Raw genomic sequence first — 23630 nt, forward strand, 5'->3', positions numbered from 1 at the left:
ATAGAACTTTTCACAGTAATGGAAATGTTCTGTATCTGCACTGCTGATGATGGTAGCTGCTAGCCATGTATGTCTAGGGCACTTGAAATGTAGCTAATGCAACTGAGGAACTTAATTTTTAATATTCATTTAAATAGCCATAGATGACTAGTAGCTACCATATTAGAGAGCACAAGTTTAGACCATTATGTGCACAGGACACACTAAGTTAATATAAAATTATGCTTCTGAGTCAAAAAATAGAAACTCTATAAAAAATAGAAACTCTAAAAACCAAAATCTGTATTATAAACTGCTGTGGCTCTTTCCTTTTGGAAAGTACTTCTTTAGGAGACGTCAGTTAAGAATTTTGAGGTTGGCTTTGTCCTTTTGCATAGCTGTAACATCATTTGACTTCTCACGAGATCCTGTACATTTCTGCTACTTGTAATTCAGCACTGTGGGTGAGGGCAAGGGATTAAGGAACAGTGAGAAGGAATCAGTGTGGAGCTCTGAGTCTGCAGAGATTTTAGTTCAAAAAACCTTGTTCCCTAAAGCTTTATTATCTACTTCTTACTTAAAAGGAAAACAAAAAACTCCCTTCTACTCCACAGTTACCGACCACATTGCTCTGCTAAAAAGAATGCTATAGCGAGGGCTCCGTAGGTGATGGCTAGTCCCATTATCAACAGGGCAGGTGAGGATTAAATGAAATAATGTGTGTCAGGCTCAGTTCTTAGACACCCCCAAACTGCATCTGTATCCTAGAGGGAGAGGTGAGCCCAGAAACCGCATGCAGCCCCTCGGAATCTTGAGAACAGACAGGCCATCCAGCTCTGTCTCTAGGTCTAGCCATCCTGGGCAATTGATCAATTTCAGACTCTTCTGCGTCCCCTCCTCCCAGGTGTGCGTTTCACTGTTAGCCCCCTCCCTCATAAGTCCCCTTGGGGATCTTGGGTCCAGTGTAAATAAATGCCTCTACAACTTCATCCTCTTTCACAGCCTTTATTCCTCTGCTATCTATACATAAATTTGACTCTTTGGATTTCAAGGACACTACTTTTCTCTAGATTTCCTGATTTGTTCATGTTTTCACTAAAAAGTTATTAAGTAACCTTTACATCCCATGAGTCCATTAAAAAAGAGAAAAAAAGAAAATGGAGCAAAAGGGAAAAACTCTCCTCCCCCAAATTATGATAACTGAAGGCAGTGAAAGAGAATGGTCGTTAAGAATCCAGGGTGTGGAATCAGACAGCTTCGGTCCCAGTCTTGACACCAGTGCCTGCTAGCTTTGTGACCTTGAATAGCAATAGCACTCTTCCGTAAGGTGTGAGGTTTGAATGAGGTAATCTACATATGACCGTTACCACGGTTCCCAGTAGGTATCCAACATTTACTGAGATACCGAGTTGTGGGAGTGTTTTTACTGCTACTTCTGTTATTACTACCGCTACATTTCCTTCCAACTACTATTACTGTTCTGTTACTACAGTTATCATCAGTATCTCTTTCTTAAGGACCTCCAATTTTTTTTATCAGGATAAATAAACAACTACAATATATGAATATAACTGCTTTAATGGAGACATGTGCAAAGGTATTGAAAGCTTAGACAAGGAAACATCTAAACCTAACGGGGTGAGTTAGACAGGCACCTGTGCCAGTCTTTTTTTCTGCCTCAACTTCTGCTACCCTAACTGGTGACAATGTGTATAATAGTTAAAAGGAACATGAGCTTTGAATTGAATGTATAGGTTTGAATTCCAGCTCTGCTACTTTGTTATGAAATCTCTGGCAAATCACTCAACCTCCCTGAGCCTGTTTCTTCACTTGCAAAATGGGGGTAGTACCTATCTTGCGGGATTCTTTAAAGATTAAACGAGAACACTGCCTGTCTTTCAGTAAAGCTCAATAAATGTTGGGTTCTCCAGTTGAAACTCTCATAGTTTGAATCTCTTTCACCAGGAAGAGTTCAGTCCCTTCAAAGAATCACCCGCTTAGCTTAAGCCCACCAAGAATAATCTCTCCTTCTTAAAGCCAGTTGTGCCATAAAACACAACCTAATTGTAGGGGTGACTATCCCATCATATTCACAGGTCGTTCCTACGTTCAAAGAGAGCAAGTTGTGCAAGGGTGTGGATCACTGGGGGTCCTCTTAGAATCCTGCCTACCATCCTGTTCCATAAACTCCTAACCTTGGATCAGTCTGTGCAGCCACCCACATCCACTGCTCTTCTGCTGAGCACTGGTGAATAAGATCATACAGAGTGAAGGAAGTCAGAAAGAGAAAGACAAATACCGTATGCTAACACATAATATATGGAATCTAAAGAAAAAAAATGTCATGAAGAACCTAGGGGTAAGACAGGAAAAAAGACACAGACCTACTAGAGAATGGACTTGAGGACATGGGGAAGGGGAAGGGGAAGCTGTGACAAAGTGAGAGAGTGGCACGGACATATATACACTACCAAGTGTAAAATAGATAGCTAGTGGGAAGCAGCCGCATAGCACAGGGAGATCAGCTCAGTACTTTGTGACCACCTAGAGGGGTGGGATAGGGAGGGTGGGAGGGAGACGCAAGAGGGAAGAGATATGGGGACATAAGTATACGTATAGCTGATTCACTTTGTTATACAGCAGAAACTAACACACCATTGTAAAGCAATCATACTCCAATAAAGATGTTAAAAAAATTAAAAATAAAATTTAAAAGAAGATTGTATGATTCGTTGCTACACAGATATATAATCTTGAACTTCAGTAGATCTTTCAGCAATGCTTTAGCATGACCTTCTGTAACATTTTATGTGTCCCCCAAAGCTATTCTATGTCTTATCACCAAGCCCCTGTTATAAGCTGCCCATCTCCCCACTACCCCCAAGAATTTGACCTTTTCTTCAACTTTCCAAAGTAAGGCTGTTAGTCACAAATTTGGATGAACTTATCCAAATATACCTTCTTTCACTTTCCTTTGTCTTAGTATTAGAGGAAAAGATTTTTCTTCTGTCCAAGGCTGATTCCAGCACCTGTGTCTGTGATTGGAAAGAACATTTTTTTTCCTTCCAAAAACTTCTTTCATTATATACTACATTTTTAAACCTCTTCTTTTCCATTTTTTTCTGTTCTCTCTCCCTCTCATACTTTGAAAGCCTAAGTTGTAGAAAGAGTGGGTTATACTATACCCACTTAACTTCCTCACATCCCACTTCTTCTGTACCCACCTATGACACTATAATCCAGATTCTTCCCACACCACTTCCTGGACACTTCTCTGGAAAAGGTCACCAGTACCTAGAAATAATAGCAAAGGAAGAAAAACAAATCAACTGTCAACTTTAGGAGAAACAAAAAGAAAAATTCAGCAGCACAAAGTATTCATGTAGTCATAATATCTGTATTCACAACTGATTAATTAAAAATGGTGTTATAACTGGAAATAGGGGTTTGAGAGTTATAAAAGAGCTAAATTTACAATAATAGGAAGTCAATTATTAACGTCTAAAATCAATCACAAAATATCAGTATAACCATATTCTGTAGAAATACATCATTAAATACCAAAAGAAAAGGCAGAAAGAGTTGACAGTGGTTTCTCTGAACAGAGCTTAGGGGTCAGGATAGATGAAAAACACTTTTTGTTTATTTGTTTTGTTTTAACTGTGTGTATGCATTTGATTTTCTAAAAAATAGTTTTCTTTAAAGAAAAAGTGTACAATCCATAGCAGAGGGGAAATTTATCAGTCAGGTTGTCAGGGAACTGCAGTAAATAGTTGCTAGTTGGTGATTAATCCACATGTCATTTACAAATAGCAGTAAGTGTCCATTCCCACAGCAAAAATGGAATCTGACCTGCCAAAGAGCATTACTGTCTATGAGCTCGAGAAATGTTCTGGGAAGAGCGTAGACAAAATGAGAGCATATTAATATAGAGGCTGTTTATTCCCAGGTTTTAGTACCACAAAGGAGAATACATAGAAGGGTTGGAGGGAACCAGGAAACGTGCCCTTTCCACGTGAGCCCTTTGTCCTTTGTGGTATGGTGCTCTGAGCACCTTGGGCAAATAACCTAACATCTGAGCCTCAATCATTCCTGCAGCTGGAACATGAGAATAACCTTGTAAGGTTTTTGTGAGGATGGAAAATAATACATACATGTCATGTGTCTAAACAGTGCTTGGCACATACCTGTACTAAATATGATGAAAAACTAGATAGCATTAATATTCATGAGAAAATAGATAGCATTAATAATAACATTAGTATCATTCCCTATGATTGTGGGCTTTTACTGGCTTATTTCCCACAATGTCTCTCTCGATTTCCTTGATGTTTACAGTTAGTTTTTAAGCAGAATACTGGCCAGATGACTGGGCACACAGCTAATGATAACTCCTGTTGAAAAGGTATCACCAGATAGACTATTAGAAGCCCAAGTTGCACCTGGAACAGTATGGGGTGGGCCAGGCAGGGTGAGGCACAGTGCAAGAACGGAACATTTCACCTGTGCCATGACTTACATGTCTCCAGTGTTGTTGCTGAATTTGCTCTCAGCCAGAATCCAGAATCCCATGGAAGGAATGGGATCAAGGGACCTTCAGCTGATGCTTTAGAATTCACATCAAGGGCCTTGTGTGATTGTTGCTCGGGACACAGCCAGAGGATATAATATTCTTGTATTTTTAATGTTTTTTAAAACCCCAACAATCAAAAGGTCATCATTTGTTGTAATGATGCTGTAATTAAGTTGTGGTGAGTGATAGCATTTGTAGATTTTATAACCGGAATCGATTCATAAAATGAACACAGTCCCAGCAGTTTATGTTAACATAATTAAATGGAAATGTAATTCTAACTGAGTTTGCTTATTAAACTGAAAATTACTGGGTTATGAGCACTTTTACATTTCTGTCAAAACTGGTGTAAGTCTAGGATTACGTGAAATAGCCATTAAAATACAGCATATTTTAAGGCTCTGTGGCTGGTGGCATATACATTTCTTACAGCACATGCAGACTGACCATGTGAGAGCATGTGCTTTTAGTGAGTTTCCTGCTAACTCCTTTTCTCTTTCCTCTGCAGCCATTGGTTTAGCCCTGGGGCTAGGACAGAGCATGGCCAGGTAAGGAACATTCTAACCCAAAAGGAAGTTACTCAGTCTTTCAAATATTTAACTATCTCCCTTCAAGGTAGTAGATCAGTTTTATGAGAAAGGATAAAGTCCCAGGTTATTTTAAAAGGAGTTCATTGTGCCGGTGCTGATACATCACTAGTTTGTAGGACTTCACCACTCACATATGTTTTTCACAAAGTTAAGGTACCAAAATAGTACATACGCTTGAAAAAAATTGCTTTGTATTAAACAAGATCAGCCAGCAAGAGAATATTTTTATTTTTGAAGTTTAGAAGGTGATAATGGTTTCTTACAAGCGTGTATTATATTTCTAAGTGAGTTTTTTTTTAATTTTTTATTAGTTTCATGGCAGCACAATGATGAGTTGACTTAGCAAGAACTTGACATTCATTCTGGTTAACTTTACATGTAAAATAAGTAGTCTATCTTCTTTGTTGAATGTGTTAGTTGTCTCTCTGCAGCGTGATAAGGTAATTTAGGGCTTAAAATTTTGATAAGTTGTAAAGCATATATGTTTTAGGCTTCGCATCCTTGTTAAGCCCTTTTTTTTCATCATGGATTCTAAGAGTTATTTTTTAAGTGGGTCAATAGTATGATATGTAAGGAATACCTTTAAATATGTGCGAATGAAAAGCCTCAAATCCACAGGGATCATTTCTTCTGAGGGGTAGGTAGGTAGGTCGGTAAAGAGGAGATTGTGCTTAGTAATGGTAATTGGTACCATTATTTTATGTATTGGTGATGTCTTATTTCTTAAGCTGGGCGGCAGGTCCAGAGCTGGTTGCACATACCATAGTTCCCTTTTCTTAAAACAGCAAAGTGCCAAATACTTCATTATAAGCTTTACTATATTTCTTAACACACATGAATCTAATTAAAGAAAAATATGTGAATTCAGTTTAATGATTTTTTGTAAACTTGGCCTTTTTCCATGAGAGCAATTTGCACCTTTAAATATATTTCTCACAATAATAGAATATATACCGTTATTTCTAAAGGTTTGGAAATAAACTAGGCTACGTTGCGTCCGCAGTGTGTGTGTTCAGAATGTAAAACTTAGACGTTCTGCTTTCCCAAATGGTTCACACCCTCTGTGTAAAATGATTACAGTAAGATTCTGCTTCCAGTAGTAAGTCGCATCAGGATACAGTTTATCCCCAAATACGATTTTGTAAAGATCATTTTCCACCTTCCAGAATTTGAGAAATACTAAAGTAATGTTATAAATCTGTGCTTTAGATTATAGTGTAACTGGCTGCTTCCAGCCAAACTTTTTTTCTGTAATTAAAAATTAACAAATAGCTAAGAACATATAGAGAAGAAAGTTGACCAATCTTTTTTTTTTAATTTTTAAATATTTTAGACAAATTTTTGAGTCACCCTTTGGCTTAAACTCTGATATACCATTTCAGATTTTTATCTTGACTAGATAGGTTATTAGTTATTGAGCACAGTTGATTCTTGTTATTTGTTAATAGCTCTGTTCCATGGGGTTGATAAGAATACCAGTGAACGTAGCAAACACTGAAAAATCGCTCCCAGGAAAAATACAAGGTTATGTTCCTGAGAATCTCTGGTCACAACACTTTCATTAACTAATCAATACATATCCTTATTTGATGTGCGTTTCTGTTTAAAGACACCTTATTTAATACATATTATTGATTCATTAACACTGAACTCATGGCCAGCAGCACTATAACTTATTCCTGAAAGGAGCTTGTCTGATGCACATATTTTCTCTATAAAGCCCATCACAACCTTCGTGCACTGGGGAACACTAGACAGCAGTTCACACGATACTAGGAGGCTATTTTAAACAATGAAGATAAGAACAAGAAAAAAATGCAAAAAAACATAGCACTGAACGGACCTCGAAAAAGACCCTTGTTTCCAGTATGAAAGCTGAAACAGGAAGACAGACATCGCCTTGTCAGACCTCAGCTGAGAACATGTGCTACAGGGGACTCAAATTTCTGTCACTCTGTGCATGTCTGCCAATGACTGCTAAAGCACCAGAAGTGTTGATTTTGGTGTTACAAATAAATTTTAGCAAATAGGTGAATTTGCAAGTACAGAATCCATGAATGACGAGTAACAGTTGCACATATACGTGTGTATACAAATACACATGCAAACTACTCATGTTTTGAGGGATAAAATTTTCTTATTCAACTTAGACCTAACTTTAGCACAGTAAACTATTGGCTAAACCTAGGTCCAAGGTAGGACCTAAATAAAATGCAAGACCATGAAAAAGTATAAAATCCTTCAATATATTGTTGAATGAATGACTATTAGCATGCATGAACACCTTTTATTTTTCCCATACCAACTTACCAACATAAAGAAATGATAATATTAACCCCACTTTTGAAATCCCACCCCTCACTGCTTTCCCCACCTATGATTCCCCTTTCTGTTCTTTAGTGCAAAGTCCCATTTCCATTTACATCATGCATACTCAACATTTCTTTATCACACATTCAGTAAATCACTGTTGTCCATCAGCCGTTATCTCTCAGGTACTCTTTATTTCTACAAAAAGAGGTATTTATATAGACAACATAGCTTTTCCTCTGAGGTGGGTAAAATCTGGGGCAGGAAAGCAGTAACTACAGGATGTTGGTAAATGTTTGAGAAAACCACAGAGAGGGCACCACAGAGGCCACAAAAGAGAAAAGTGAAAGGTGGCTCAGTAGTAGAAGTAAGGAGACAGAAGCAGCTGCAGGAAGCCTCATTTTGTGTGTGTGTCTTTTTTAATTCTGAGGATTTTCCTCCTTGAATATCTAATGGTGTGATATTTTTGACTGAGTTTACTAGTATCTTAAGGAGCCACAGGTCATTGTTTAGAGATTACTTAGTTCTCCTTTTAAGGTGAGGACCCTGTGAAAGGCCAAGTGTGGAGAGACTTGAAATTCTTTTGTAGACATTTGAGGAGTTACCTGAAAAGTGGCAGCTAATCAGAAACAGTCTTGAGCTTGAATGCCTTCTGAACATCAGGTGGTAAAGAAAGGATTGCCGTGGAATAAGAATTCTGCTCTTTGCTTTTTCCTCTTGTGCTAGGAACGTGACACGCACAAAATAATCTTTTTAAAATAGCATGAATAGCCACAGAAATTCTCAGCTCCCTTTCTGTCACAGGAGCAACCATGATGCACTTGGAACATTTCTCTTCTTGGTTTCATCCAGCAGATTTTAAAATGGCGTACCTTTTGTAAACCTCACATTGTACTAGGTTTTGTGTTTATGGATGTTCATGTCTTTCTTATGTGAGTCATTTTTTAATATACATCTGCAGGTCACTCACTAATAAGGGAATTGTCTCTCCGTTTGGCCTAAGTCCAGCAATCTGAGAGTCAGAAGGTAAGAAGCACTTCGCACCATATTCAGAAGTTCTGTTATTAATCGGAGTTGATGGTGTTGAGTCAGAGCCCTGAAAACTGACCTCACTTGTGACACTGATAGGAATCCAAGGAAACAGGAAAAGTTAGCAGTAAGAGAAGTGAAGAATCTTTCAAAACCTGACGAGCTACTCTTGCTTATCAGAGCAGAGCTCCAGGACTCTTGTGTCTTTTATCATGAATTCCTGATCTGATGCTCCTCCTACCCCCTGCCACCCTTTTTTTTGTTCGTTGGGGCAGAGCAGACACGTGTTGGGAAACTTTCAAATACAAATGTATGTTTTCTATTCAAATAACACTCTGGATTAATTTTTTCATTTTCGCCCCTTAAAAGATCTAGTTTCCCATATTAACCTGTTAAATTCATGACCCAGAGATCTGAGTCTGTATTTTTCTCTCTGAGCTTGATTTTAAATTTGCAAAGATACACCCGGACTTATAATTTTAATGATAAAATGAGATAATTTTGTGATGACTTTTTAATATAGATGCATTATATTAAATAATTCCAACATTTGTCTCTTTTTATATACAAAGCCCATCAAAACTATAAATTTGAGGAAGAAAAGAAATTCTCATGTGAATCTAATAGAAGGAGCTCTAGCCTTAGAGTTCACAGAAGTTGCTATCTCATTTTAGTTCATCCAGATGGTGGCCTCCCTGAGAACTAACCAGACCTAGTAGGTATAGCCTAATATTTATTTTGGTTATTATAGTTGCATTTTTAAAAAACTAAACTGTAGAATTCTTTTCTTATTTAAGAACGTATGTTTGGGATTTTTTGAGTTCTTTGTTTAAACTGTTTTAACACAAATATCAGGAATAGTGTTCACGTATCTGTCTTATCTAACAATTAGAAAAGTTAGTTAACTACTACTATTAATTGAAGGTGGAGGTAGAGATTTTATCATGTCACCTCTAGCTATCTGTGTCACAAATGTTGGTTTGTATATGTTTTTTTACAAAGGCACTAGAATTAGAAATGCCAAAGTAATTAATTTTTTTTTCAGAAGCAAATTAGCTTTCATGGTACGAAGTGTTTCTACATTGAAACACTTTCAGATTAATGGACTTAAAGATAAATTGTTGCTATTTTCTATAAGTAGTAATAATTAGGTATGGCTTCATCTACATATCAGATACTATATCTCATTCCCTATTTCTTTATCTCATTCATTCATTCACTCATTCATTCAACAAATATTTATTGAACACTAAAAATGTTCCAGGCACTGTGCTGGACCTTGGAGATGCAGGCAGATTGAATAACTAAATCAAAGGGCCAAAGGTGAGCAAGAATATGGTACACGCTCCAAACTGAAAAGTTCAGAATGGCTGGGATTTATCATTTAGAAATAAGGAGCTTAGGGCTTCCCTGGTGGCGCGGTGGCTGAGAGTCCGCCTGCTGATGCGGGGGACACGGGTTCATGCCCCGGTCCGGGAAGATCCCACATGCCGCGGAGAGGCTAGGCCCATGAGCCATGGCCGCTGAGCCTGCGCGTCCGGAGCCTGTGCTCCGCAACAGGAGAGGCCACAACAGTGAGAGGCCCGTGTACCTCAAAAAAAAAAAAAAAGAAAAAAAAAAAGAAATAAGGAGCTTAGGTTGGGGGGTAGGAGGAAGCATAATAAATTACGAGTTTAGAAATATAATCAAATTATGAAGGGCCATGAGAGCCTTGTACAAGATTTGGGGGTTTATCTGAAGAGAATAATGTAATCAGATCTAGTTTTAGAATTATTGGCTGCATTGTGGAGAATGGATTAAATGGGAGTGAGGCTGGAGGCAGAGAGGCCTTTGGAGAGGCTGTTGTAGGTGAGGGAAAATGATGGCCTGGACTGGGATGTTGGTAGTGGGGATGGAAAGAAGCAGATATTTAAGAGAAATACAAAGTAGTCTTATTTAGTTAAGACATTCCTGAAATAATGATCTAACAATGTTCTTTGTGATCTAATTAAGTTATTTTCCTTCTCAAGGATGGCCAAATATGGCTAGTAATTGACTCTAAATGATGTCATTAAATAGTTCAAAGCAGTTATGTCATTAGAAGTGACTGATATTGGTCAGACAATAACCACTGACAACCAGGCTCATTAATTATAATTGTAGCATTTGAACCATTTACTCAGCACTTTTTATACTCTGGTCATAGTGCTAAGCCTTTGACATGATTTATCTTATTTAACACTCACAACACCCTTACAGGTAGATATTATTGTTATCTCAATTTTCCAGGTGGAAACTGAGACTTAGAGACGTTACACAGCTTATAAATGGTAGACCTGTTTTTAAAACCTAGTGACTTGTTAGTTACTGGTATAGCTGGGATTCGAACCCAGATCTTTCCTGCACTATTACTCCTAAGATTTCTATTTTTATTAAGGTTAATTTCTAATATGCTGTACAATTTCTTATTAGCCCAGTCTTGCATATAATCACATTTCTGCATAAATAAGATAAGCTACAGTTTGAGAGTACACACAGCAAAAAGTATTGACTACTTGGGTTTTTTTCTTTCCAATTAGTTAGGCTAAAGCAAGTGTGAAGGGAAGTGTATGGTGAGGCATTTTGAGGAGGCAGTCAAATCTGTATTTTTTTTCTAATTATATATTTCCAAGCCAATAATTTCTTTGAAAAAGAATGTTTTAAATGTTTCTTTACATGTTAGGCCAGTAAATACAGAGAAAGTAAGATTAGATCTTTTATGTCATCGTAAGTGACAAAGCCTCGAAAAATTCGTAGCTGAATGCACTGGTAGAAGCATTGGTAAGAGAGGTTGCATTACTTTTACCAGGACCACTCCAGAGAACCAGAATTAGAAGTGAGTCCTAGACCTCCAGCTCTAGGCTGTGTATTAAGTGACTATAAGAGCAGTGTAAGCTGTCAGGCAAGCACTGGCAACTCTTAGCAACATTTTTATAAGTGTGTCAGTCAGTGGCATCTCTAGCAAAAGTAGTTGTCTTCGCTTTAAGGAAAACCAGTAAAAAAACCCAAAAAGATAAAAAAGTAATGCAAGTGAACAAATAGTGTCCCTCTGAATGAGAAGAATACTTTTCTACTTACAAAATAATATAATGGAAATATTTTTGTTTCTACAACTTTGTTTTCACACTTTGGACAGCATCAGCTTCTGAGAGATAACCGAGCTGAAAGAGGACACAAGAAAAACTGTTCTGTGAAAACAGCCAGCAGGTAAGCAATTTAAAATCACTTTTTACTCTGATCATTAAATCATGTGATTTTTTTTTTTCCATACCAATACGAATATGGTGAGTTATAGTTGGGATGCCTTTGGCTCTGAAGTGCCAGCTTAAAATATTTTATGTATTGTTTATTAGAATCTATTTCAGGATGACTAGTAATGAATAGAAAGATACCGTTCTATTTGTACTTTTTTAAGCTGATGAAAAATAGAGAGTACCTTTTTTTTAAACATCTTTATTGGAGTATCATTGCTTTACAATGGTATGTTAGTTTCTGCTGTATAACAAAGTGAATCAGCTATACATATACATACAGCCCCATATCCCCTCCCTCTTGTGTCTCCCTCCCACCCTCCCTATCCCACCCCTCTAAGTGGACACAAAGCACTGAGCTGATCTCCCTTGTGCTATGTGGCTGCTTCCCACTAGCCCTCTATTTTACATTTGGTAGTGGATATATATGTCCGTGCCACTCTCTCACTTCATCCCAGCTTACCCTTCCCCCTCCCTGTGTCCTCAAGTCCATTCTCTATATAAGAGTGCATTTTTAGAAGAAAAGAAAATCTCTGCCACCCATAACTAATGAATTTTAGATCAAGATTTAGAATAATTAGTATATTTTTTAATTTTAAAAAAAGAGAATTAATCTTTTCCCCAAAACGTAGATGGTACTTAGGCTTTATGAGAGAGCAACATGTATATTTATCTCTAATAATATATAAATAAGTATATAGAAAATATACTCTTTTTTAAAAGTGCTTCTGTGTTCTTACTCATTTTATATTGCCGAGTCGATGTTATATTTTTTCTTTAATAAATAAAATTTGCCCCAGTTTATTGTTTTAGACAGCATATTTCCAAATTTTGCATGTGGTGTTTCTGAAGACCTCATTTTTACTTAGGTGAAAATGGCTATCAGAATATTAATCAGAACTACTGCCCTGTGATTTACACTTGCTCAATTTTTAACAAGATAACCGACCTCGGCAGCTGCCTTTGCATCTCCTGGCCTCCCGTAGTTAGTGTGCCGGCCACTGTGTTTAACACTCCCAAGCAAGCGATGTAGCTTCCAAGTACCATGCTGTACAGACTAACCCCAACTGAGAACCCACTAGGCATCTGCAGAAGCTAACATAAATCCTATCTAGCATGTCTAATTTAGACAATCAAAAATTGTCAAACATAATAAGTTGACCGTCAGTGATAGTCAACATAAAACTAATATAGTTACCCCTAAGGATGTCAGATCCTGAAATTATAAAGTATGGATTATATAAATTTTATACAGGTTATAAATAATTACAAATGGCACGTTTATAGAAATAAAATAAGCAGGCAACAGATCGCTATTAGAATTGTTCAAGCAGAACTGAATCAAAAGCATATAATTGTTAAAAATGAGAAGTGTGATTGTGAAATGGAGGTACAGCTAAAGAAGTAGGCCAGAATGCAGCATAAAAATACAAGGAGATGGAAAAATGAAAGAGTGGTTAAGAGACCCAGGAAAGATCTAAGATATATTTAAGCTTAGAGGCTTTGATGGAGGGTATAGAAAGGCTGAAAAAAACATGATGCTGAAGAGATGTTGGCTAAGGATTCCCTAAATGGGTGAAAGTTATAAATCTATAGATACAGGTACAGGAAGCACAGTGAATACCAACTAGAATAAAGAGAAAGAAATCCATACCTAGTAGTACACTGTAGTACACCAAAAACAAAGAGAAGATCTTAAAAGAATCCAGAGATAAAGGATGAATTACTACAAAGGAATGACAGCTGTACATCATCAGATTTCTGAGTACTGACAGTGAAACCAGAAAACAGTGGACAAGTCTTCAGAGTACTGGGTGAAAATACATTGTCAGCATAGAACTATGTGCCTAGAAAAACATCTTTCATATATGAAGATGAAGTAAAAACAGTTTAAGATTTTCAAAAACTAAGGAAGTTTACTACCAACAGACCTTTGCTAGAAGACTTTCTAAGGATGTATTTCAAGAAAAGGATCTCCCCAGGAAAGTCTAAGATGAAAAAATGAGTACTAAGCCAATAAGCTGTTAAAGATTTCAGTAAGTTTAAACAACTATTGTTTAGATAAGTTGACAGTTATAATATGTAATTCATAGGACTTTTCAAAAGACAATCTAAGATAGTGGAAAATAACAGCATGTTAAATTTGGCAGTGTTGATTACAGTTCAAGTCCAATCTAAGGTCCTTGAATTGTTTGGGGTGTTTACTTCATTGGTCAGTTAAGAGATTGATACTTGATAAGACTGTATTAAGTATTCATGGTAAAATATCAAAAATAACTACTAAGTCAAAAGAAATAGAGTGTGTAAATTCCAAGCCAGTTGGCGGGCGTGGGGTTGAATGGAATAAATTACCTCAAAAAATCCATTTAAAAAGTCAATAAAGGGGGGGAAAAGGCATAGACAAAATGGAACACAGAAAAAAAAAAAGTTAGATAATTGAGTCAAGTCCATGTATCAGTAATTACAATAAATATTTATGGATTAAATTTGTCAGTTCAAAGCAAAACTAAGCAGATTTAGTTTTTCTTTTAAAATCTAACTATATGTTCTTTATAAGAGACATACCTGAAATAATGTGACAAAGAAAGGTGGAAAACTAAAGGATGGAACAGCGTATACCAGATATACTATAAAAGAGACTCTCATACCAGACAAACTGACTTAAGAACAAAAGCCTTAACAAGCTTAAGAAACACATAATTTAATGATAAAAGATTCAACTTACCAAAAAGTTAATAATTTTATTATTGTGTACATTCATTAAAATAGACTCAGAAAAATATATAAAGCAAATATTAATAGCAGTGAGTGGAGAAACTCACTAACCCGCTATCATGGTGCTCCCACTTCAATACAGCATTCATATTATTGATAGTTTAAGCCATCATAAAATTTGCATAACAGAAAAGTAACAAACTTAATGATATTATATAAACCTTTTCACCCAAACTATTAACAAAAACACATTCTTCTCAGAGACACATGTAATATTTACAAAAATTGACCACTTACCAGGCCAAAGCTACTATCAACAAATTTTAATGAATATGTATCATAAAGATCATATCCTTTAATTTGAATGTGATTAAGAGAAATCATTGACAAAAATAATTTTTTTTAAGTTTGGAGTTAAAAATACATTTTAAAATAACTCGTGTCCAAAAATTCGTAGTGATGATATCTAAACTTGTGAGTTGCAGTTAGATGGTAATTAAGAAAACTGTACTACTTGAAAGTTGTATATTAGAAATTTGGTCTCAGTTGCTGTTGCAGTCAAGATTCTGAACTATAAGATTACTGATTCTAAACTATAAGAAGACGGCTTCTCTCCTCCAGGGTCAACCCAGGAGGAATTTAGAAAGAGAAAATAAGCAGAAAACTACAAGAAGTCCCCAGTATTAAGGGAAGGGGTGTGCTATTTTGAACTTGTGCTTGTGAGATGGGGGCACACAGGTGTGCTTGTGTGCTTTGACCTGAAGCAAGAGGCAATTCAGCCTGGGTAAGGGAGAATGAGATGTGAGGAGAACCTTTGGAGTTCTTTTCTATACTAGCTTGTCACTGGCCATGGCCTTGGGACAAATGACATCTGCCCCTTACAGAAAGACTCAGATCTCTGGTCCAAGTGTTTTGAAGGATAAGGTCAGGGCAGCTCGCAGTGCTGTATTTGTGAGGAGCTGGGAAACCTTGATGGGACTGGATGACAAATTATCTGGTCTTCACTCTGCCCCCTACAAACCACAGAGCTGGAGGATTACAGTTCTCCTTTTCCTGAGAGTGAGGAAAGGGAGCGTTTTTCTGACAGAGGAGTTATTTTATAGAGAGGGGTGTGATGATTGTGGTTTTCTGGTGCCCAGGCCTCTATACTCTTAAGTCAGGTTCATTCACCTCCAATTGCTGAACTGCTTTGGGCAGACAGAGAAGACTGGCCTTTGCCCATAGCATTGCCTGGTAGAATCAGATAATAAGGCATTTGAGGAGAACAGCCTTTTCAAAAAATATATATATATCAATATATATAGGACTTCCATGGTGGTGTAGTGGTTAAGAATCCACCTACCAACGCAGGGGACACGGGTTCAATCCCTGGTCCGGGAAGATCCCACATGCCGCGGAGCGACTACCCATGTGCCACAACTACTGAAGCCCACACGCCTAGAGCCCGTGCTCCACAACAAGAGAAGCCACCGCAGTGAGAAGCCCGTGCACCGCGACAAAGAGTAGCCCCTGCTCGCCGCAACTAGAGAAAGCCTGTGTGCAGCAACGAAGACCCAACACGGCCATAAATAAATAAATAAATAATTTACTCTTAAAAATATATATATATTGGATTACAGACTCCAACAGAAGCAGAAATGTTAGAACAAACAAGTCAGAAGAATTTGATTAGCATAATAAGTATTAACTAAAAGAAGTACAGGACGGTAACAATATAAAGCAAGAAATAACAATACAACACATAATTAAGAACCAAATATTTAAGTCTTTTTCAATTTTTCTCAGCGGTGTTTTTTTCATTGTATAGGTCTTACACATATTTTATCAGATTTATCCCTAAGCATTTCACCATATTTTTTGGTGTATGAAAATGTTGCTGAGAGAAATTAAAGATCTGTGTAACTGGAGAGATATACCTCGTTCATGGATCAGGAGACTCAATATTCTTAAGATGTCAGTTCTCCCAAAATTTAGCTCCAGATTCAGTACAATCCAAACAAAAATCCCATGAGACTATTTTGTAGAAATTGACAAATAAATGCTAAAATTCATATGAAAATGCAAAGGACTTAAATAGCCAAACTTTAACACTACCTGATTTCAGGACTTAATTTCAAAGCTGTAGTAATCAGGAAAGTGTGGTATTGGTGCAAAGATAGAAAAATAGATGAAAGAAATATACCCACATATATACAGAGAATTGACTTTTGACAAAGTACAAAGGTACCTCAGTGGAAAAAAAAATAGTATTTTCAACAAATGGTAGTGGAACAACTGAATATCCATTTGCAAAAAAAAAAAAAAAAAATTTAACTCATCTATACTTCATACCATACAGCAAAGTAATTTATAGTGACCGGAAGCAGATCAGCTGTTGCATTGGCATGGGATGAGGGCCAGGGAGGTACTGGAGGGAAGGATTACAAAGAGGCATTAAGAAACTGTTGGGGTGATGGGTATCTGCATTATCTTGATTATGGTGATGGTTTCACACGTGTATACATATGTGAAAACTTATGAAATTGTTCACTTTAAAAGTGGTGAGGGAATTCCCTGGCCGTCCAGTGGTTAGGACTCCGAGCTTCCACGGCAGGGGGCATGGGTTCAATCCCTGGTCGGGGAACTAAGATCCCACATGCCACGTGGTGCAACCAAAAAAAAAAAAAAAGCGGTGCATTTTGCTTATGCCAACTACACCTCAATAAAGGTATAGGTATAGATATAGATTTTTTTTTTTTAAGTAAACTCTTAAGTGGCTTTCTGCTTCATTCCAAGTAAAAGCCAAGTCTTTATCTTGGCCAACAAGGCCATATGTATTCTAACCCTGCCCTTCTTTGTTTCCTCCTTGACCTCATCTTCTCCCACTTGAACTGTGTTATTCACGTACTCCAGGTACAGTGGTTTCTTTCCCGTTTCTCCAACATACCAACCCCACTTGTGTCTGAAGTCTGTGCTCAATGTAAGAAAGGCCCACTCTCCACCAGCTCTGCTTTTTGTGTCTTCCTTCTTGTCTCTATTACCCCTTACTCTCTATTACCTTTAAGCTTCATGAGGGCAAAATCTTTGCTTTACTCACTGGTGTATCCCCAGTACCAAAAACGATGCCTGATACATAGGAAATATTTGCTGCATAAAATATTTGTCAGACGAACTTGACATTGATTCTGTGGCAGTAGAGTGCACTGACTGAGTCCTTATCTTGGCCTCTGTGTCCAGCCTCTGCGGTTAGAGTGCCTGACTTCTGATCCCAGTTTCACCACTTACTAGCTGGGTGACCCTGAGCGAAATACATAACCTCTCTATCCCTCAGTTTACTTATCTGTGAAATAAAGAAAATTGTTGTACTTATCTAAGAACATTGTTATAAGGGATGTATGAGCTTATGCCTATAAAGCACTTAAAATGTAAGAGTTCTTACGGCAGCTGTTAGGAAAAGTCTGGTATTGTTAGTTCCATCTGTGTGCTTCCTAAGCACTTGTTAAGTTTTATTTTTTGTCCTGTTTTTCTTGTACATAATTTAGAATGTCAAATCATTCTATAAGGCATAACAAAGTACAGCAGACACCAGCCTTGTTTTTCCTCATTCTCTAATTTCACACTCCAAAAACATCCACTTTCAACTCTTAGGTATTTCTTCCAGTATTGACCTAAATTACATGCTTATATTACTATTTCTTGAAGCTTTTAGTTTAGTATTACCTATTGACTTCCTGCTATGTGCCCTGCCCACACACACACACACACACACACACACACACACACACACACCATAACTGCTTTTCTTCCCCTCTTTCTTCCTAATGGTTATATCAGAATATTCAGACCAAGTAAATATTTATTGTGTGCATTACTATGATCATATATGTAGATATTAGGTATAGATGTATAACTTTTGTGTTGTTGTTGTAGAGATAATTGTCTTGTTTTTCATTTGCTTTGTTTTCTATGCGCCTAGCCCAGTTCATCAGCCACCTCTACACAGAAGTGTAACTCCCCTCAATTCTCTGTCCTGGTGGCATCCTTCTTGGAGCCCTCCATTTTTCAGGTCTATTCTGGACTGTTTGCTGTCTGGACCAGCTGCACCTCTGCTGTCCTAGGACATCTCTTCACTTCTCATCCTGAGGGTTTCCTCGTCTCTCTCCTATGTGGAATTTCCTTTTCCCTGGATCCCATGCCATTATTTTCCTGAGCTTTCTGAGAAAGAGAACAGGTGTGGTTACATTTGTGAGACTCTGCATCTCTGAAAATGTCTTTATTCTAGTCTCACATTGACTGATTTAGCTGGGAATTGAGTTCTATTTTGGAAACCATTTTGCCTCAGGATTTTGAAGACATTTCTCCAGTAATTTCCAGTGGTTGCCATTTCCTCTGTTCTCCTATTATTTGGATGTTGGAGCACCCTCAAATGATCCTCCAGTTTTTTTTTTTAACTTCTCTATATTGTTGTCCTCAAAGATCTCTGGGCAGTTTTATTAATGGTTCCGTCCCAAATGTTTTGTGGATTTAAAAAATTCTCTACTACATCGCATTTTCAAGAGCTCACCTTGTTTCTTTGAACATTCCTTTTCTACATACTCTTTGTCCTGTTTGGTGGATGTGGTGTATTTTCTTGTCTCTCTGAGGGTATCAGTGGTGTTAGGCATGAGGCAACCTGTAAAGGTGAAATAAACACAAGGAAAGACTCAAGCTTAAATTTCGTTACAACATTGAGTGCGGGATGAAAATTCTTCATCTTCATTTGTGTGCATTTTTCTGTGTTCCTCCCTTGAAGCCATTTTTCTTCCTTAGTATTTTTAATATTGGCTTGACTTTCCTTACCCCTTTTGGATGAGTGACTGCACTTCCCTTTTTCAACTTGTAGAAAAATATAAAGGTTAGAGAAGAGAACTGTAATTCATTGAATCAATCAATTTTAGGACCATTTACTCCCCAAATATACCAGGCAGATAAGAAAAGATAAGTGTACACGTGGTCTGCTGTTAATGACTCAAAGCTGAGATTTTGAAGTGCGTGAGTACGGCACAGTCTTAAGGCGGGCATTCCTCACCGAAGCTCTGAATGAATAAGGGGCACTGCAGTTATGGCTTTAACCTCTTGCATGTAGTACTTCTTACCCTCGGCTCCCTGGGGGAATTTTCAAGATCTTCGTAGAAGGGTTTTAGGGACGTATTTACCAATGCCACTGACTGTAGTGCAGTTTGACAGTTTTCTGGGTGTCCGATTTATGGCATTTCTCCTTTTTTGCCACATCTACTTTAATGTTCACCTAGGCTCTTTAAATCAATGATGGGTGCAGGAGAATTGTCTCTTTTCCGACTCTTAGACTGATTTATGTCTAACGGTACCAAGGAGGTAACAACCTGAAGTTCTCCTTTAAACACATAACCCACTTTAATAATTTCAGTCAACTCCCTCAGGAAGTTCCCATCAGTAACAGACTTTGTTTTTCAAGGTTTCCTATACTTCCGCCTCCTGAAAGGGCATCGTTCCTTTGGATTTCCTACCGTGCTTCTCATTCTGCAAACATCTCCTCCCAAGCTTCGTTCGCCATCAACAGTGCTCGTTGTCACATGCCATTCCATCATATGCAGATAGTTATTCCTGAAATATTAATGCGTTGTATTTGTTCATACGTTTATTCTAAACATAATTAACATTCTCATACTTTTATGATATGATACTTCATGGGTCCTATAATCAAACTTTTGACTGATTCAAAAAGGTAAAAAAAGGTAAAAAAGAAAGCCTTAAAAAAAAGGTAAAAAAATGATAGGTATAATGTAAGCTAATTTAAACAAATACTGATTATTAACAAAGGTATAATTTGATCTAATTGGTTCTAGTGATACTGGTCTTATACATCTTTCTTTTGGTTTGTTGCTTCATTTTTATTCTCGGTGGGGAGCCCATATCATAGACTAGGTATGTCAGATATTGAGTGGTGTGAACATTTTTCATCAAGACACTATCCTCACATATTCATTTGATGTGTTCTCCCAAGATTTTACATTGTGGTGGTGCTTGAAGTTACATGTTTCCTGTCTTACATTCCTGTGTTGTTTATATCTTATTGGTTATTCCCATCTGATAATTCTTTTTGATTAGTCTGCAGGGTTTTATTTTCCAATCTTTATTCCATTTCTTCAGTGTTCGCTATCCATTTTCCTATTATGAAGTTTCATCTTAGTTTTACTGTGTACTGTCTCTCCCCTAATATGTAATGCATGTCTAGAGTTTGTTCATGCCATTCTCTCATTTTTACATACTTTAAACCTTTGAAAGCATAAATAAACTCAGGAAAACACAAAGGTCTTTCAATGTATAAATGCATGAAAGCATGTACATTTTTTTATTTTTAAAAACCACTACGTATTACCTGTCACTGTCAATATTTAATAATTAGCAGGCACGGTTTTTGAGTGATCGTTGCATGCAATAGATTATTAGCCAAAGTGGAACATACATACATACACACACACACACACACACACACACACACACTCAGCTAAACATTGAGACGATGCACCTAAGTGTTTTATAGAAATACTAGTGACATCTAGAGCTATTCTTTAACCTGTATCTTTCTCTTAAATTCCAGACTTGCTATTCAAACCCTTTAGTTTTTATTTCAATATTCAGATTTTATACTTCTCAAAATTAGAAAAATCTTTTTCTCTCCCTTCACCTCATTTAAAATTACAATTAAATAATTTTACATTGTTTCTCATATCATAACCTTTGATTAGTACCAGAAAGTTCAATATAGCCTTCCCAATTGAAAGTAAAGTAAAACACGCATGAAGCAGTGCCTGACACTGAGTGATGTACTGTTCTTGAAAAGATCCTGCTTTTTTAAACACATTTTTATGTTAATGATTAGTCTTTATCGTTCTAAGAATCCATACAAAAAGATTGATAGTAGATCATGTCAGATCTGGCATCTTCTTTTTTTTTTTAATTTGCCGTGCTTCCTTACTTACATGATTTTTGCCATTAACATTTACTCTTGTGAAGCACCAAGGCTAAATTATCTGGCAGTCTGATATGTAATTTGCAATCGAGTAAAAACATTTTATTGCCGATATTATTAAATTTGACTTACTATTTTAAAATATCTTTCAGAAACATATGTTAATTCACTTTTACTTAGTTCTTACAAGCACTACATTTTTCATCTACTAGTGTCAAATGACTTGAAAATCCCTGGATGCTGTGTGCTCTAATTTCTTGTGTGATCAATTAATAAATAATAAGGAGGGAAAAATAAACTTTTTTTTCCTTTGCTGTCACTTTCTTGTCTGATTAGTAGTAAAAAGAATCTTCTAAAATGAAAAAAATGGCACTAGATTTAATCAGAGAAACAAAACAAATCCCATCACATTCACACACACACACACACACACACACACACACACACACACACATTCATGTCAACCTTCTTCCGTCAGGTTAGAAAGAACATTCCTATTTACATTAATACAGAGCATATTTGTTTTCACGTGACGATACAAGTCACTGTATTTTGTTGCAGATGTAACAAATAGAATTACAGCTGTTCTTTATTTGATCTTCTAAAGATCCAAAGATGTTCAAGGATTCAGTTTGCTCTGTCTTCCCCATAGTGTCATCCGTTATTTGGGAAGGAGACCTAATTTGCAACAGATACAAAACTATTTGTCATTTTGTGAGTTTGCCAAAAATAAATGAAACTATTAATTACTACATTTTTGAGCAGCTGTTAATAAATTGGGATAACTGTTCATTAGAGTACTGGTTAATGACGTGGACTGTATTTGGCTAGTGTTGCTTTTCACAGAAATGTATCAACAAAATTAAGTGCATCAGCAAAAGTAAGTGATGCTTTATTTTAATTATTTAAAATGAGACTTACTTATCCTACATTAGTAAAGATTTAATTTAAAACAAATTCTCTTTTGTCATATTAAAATTAATGATTCGGGGTTTCCCTGGTGGCGCAGTGGTTGAGAGTCCGCCTGCCGATGCAGGGGACACGGGTTCGTGCCCCGGTCCGGGAAGATCCCACATGCCGCGGAGCGGCTGCGCCCGTGAGCCATGGCCGCTGAGCCTGCGCGTCCGGAGCCTGTACTCCGCAACGGGAGAGGCCACAACAGTGAGAGGCCCGCGTACCGCAAAAAAAAAAAAAAAAAAAAAAAAACCAACTAATGATTCAACACCATATTTTAAAGCAAGTTATATCACTCAGCATTTTATATTCTGCGTACTTTATATTCCAAAATGATGGCTTGAAACTGCTTTTAAAATACTAATTTTCAAGATAAAATTTCTAGTCCTTTATTATTTTTCTTTTTCCAAATCTAAAATTAGCATTAAATTTTATTGTTCTAAAAACATTTACTCAATCCTCCAGATAGAAAAGTATCTTTTAGATTATTTTAATTCATTCTTCTGTATGTGTGAATGAACAATTAGGAAGTATTCACACATTCCCTTTAATTAGAATGTATGCATTCCATATTTATTTAACTGGAATACATTTAATTGCACATGTGTTATAATTTTTTAAAAATTTGAATAGCTTCTAGGTATAGATGTATTTAGAGTACAATAATTGGAAACATACCACATATGCAACATAAGTGCTTTCCAAGGAATTTAATTAATCTGTTGTACTCCATATAACCAAATTATTGTATTTTAAAAAGGCACTGTTCTCAGAAAGTCAATTCTGCCTCCTGTCCTTTTGGCATCCTGAAATTCTACGCTTCCTTGCCAAAATTTTAAACTAATGATTATAGAGAGTTATTTTAAATTGTGATTACACTAAATAAAAGTAATTATCAGCCAGTTAGAATTTTGAGAGATTGCTTTTCAGTTTAATGTGAATAACCCACACAGAAAAGAAAAAAGGGGGATTTGCCATTTGAAATATATAATATGTCCAATGCGTAGTAAGTAAAAAAGCAATCAAGTACTCCGTGGTGAAACATTCATTTCTGTTTCCCCTTTTTCTTGAAATCTGATAGATGAACTAGATATTTTCAAATGACTAAAAGTATGCACAGCCTCTCACCTCTGGAACAGCAGTTGAATTTGGCCACGGTCACTAATAATAAAGAATAGTTAGCATATGAAAACTGTTCCAATGACCTATAGCTGAAATAAATTTGTCTTCTGAAGTCCACT

At 36.7% G+C, this 23630-nt stretch overlaps 1 protein-coding gene across 1 annotated transcript in view; it reads left to right on the plus strand.

The window, feature by feature from the left end:
- Nucleotides 1-23630, plus strand: part of GPATCH2 (G-patch domain containing 2) — a 151210-nt gene that overhangs the window by 108290 nt on the left and 19290 nt on the right. The window contains exons 7-8 of the mRNA XM_065885121.1: nucleotides 5061-5100; nucleotides 11636-11706. Coding sequence (XP_065741193.1) covers nucleotides 5061-5100; nucleotides 11636-11706 — 111 coding nt within the window. The remainder of the gene's footprint in view (nucleotides 1-5060; nucleotides 5101-11635; nucleotides 11707-23630) is intronic.

Source organism: Phocoena phocoena, chromosome 1 (genome assembly GCF_963924675.1).
Source record: "Phocoena phocoena chromosome 1, mPhoPho1.1, whole genome shotgun sequence".
Lineage (NCBI taxonomy): Eukaryota > Metazoa > Chordata > Mammalia > Artiodactyla > Phocoenidae > Phocoena > Phocoena phocoena.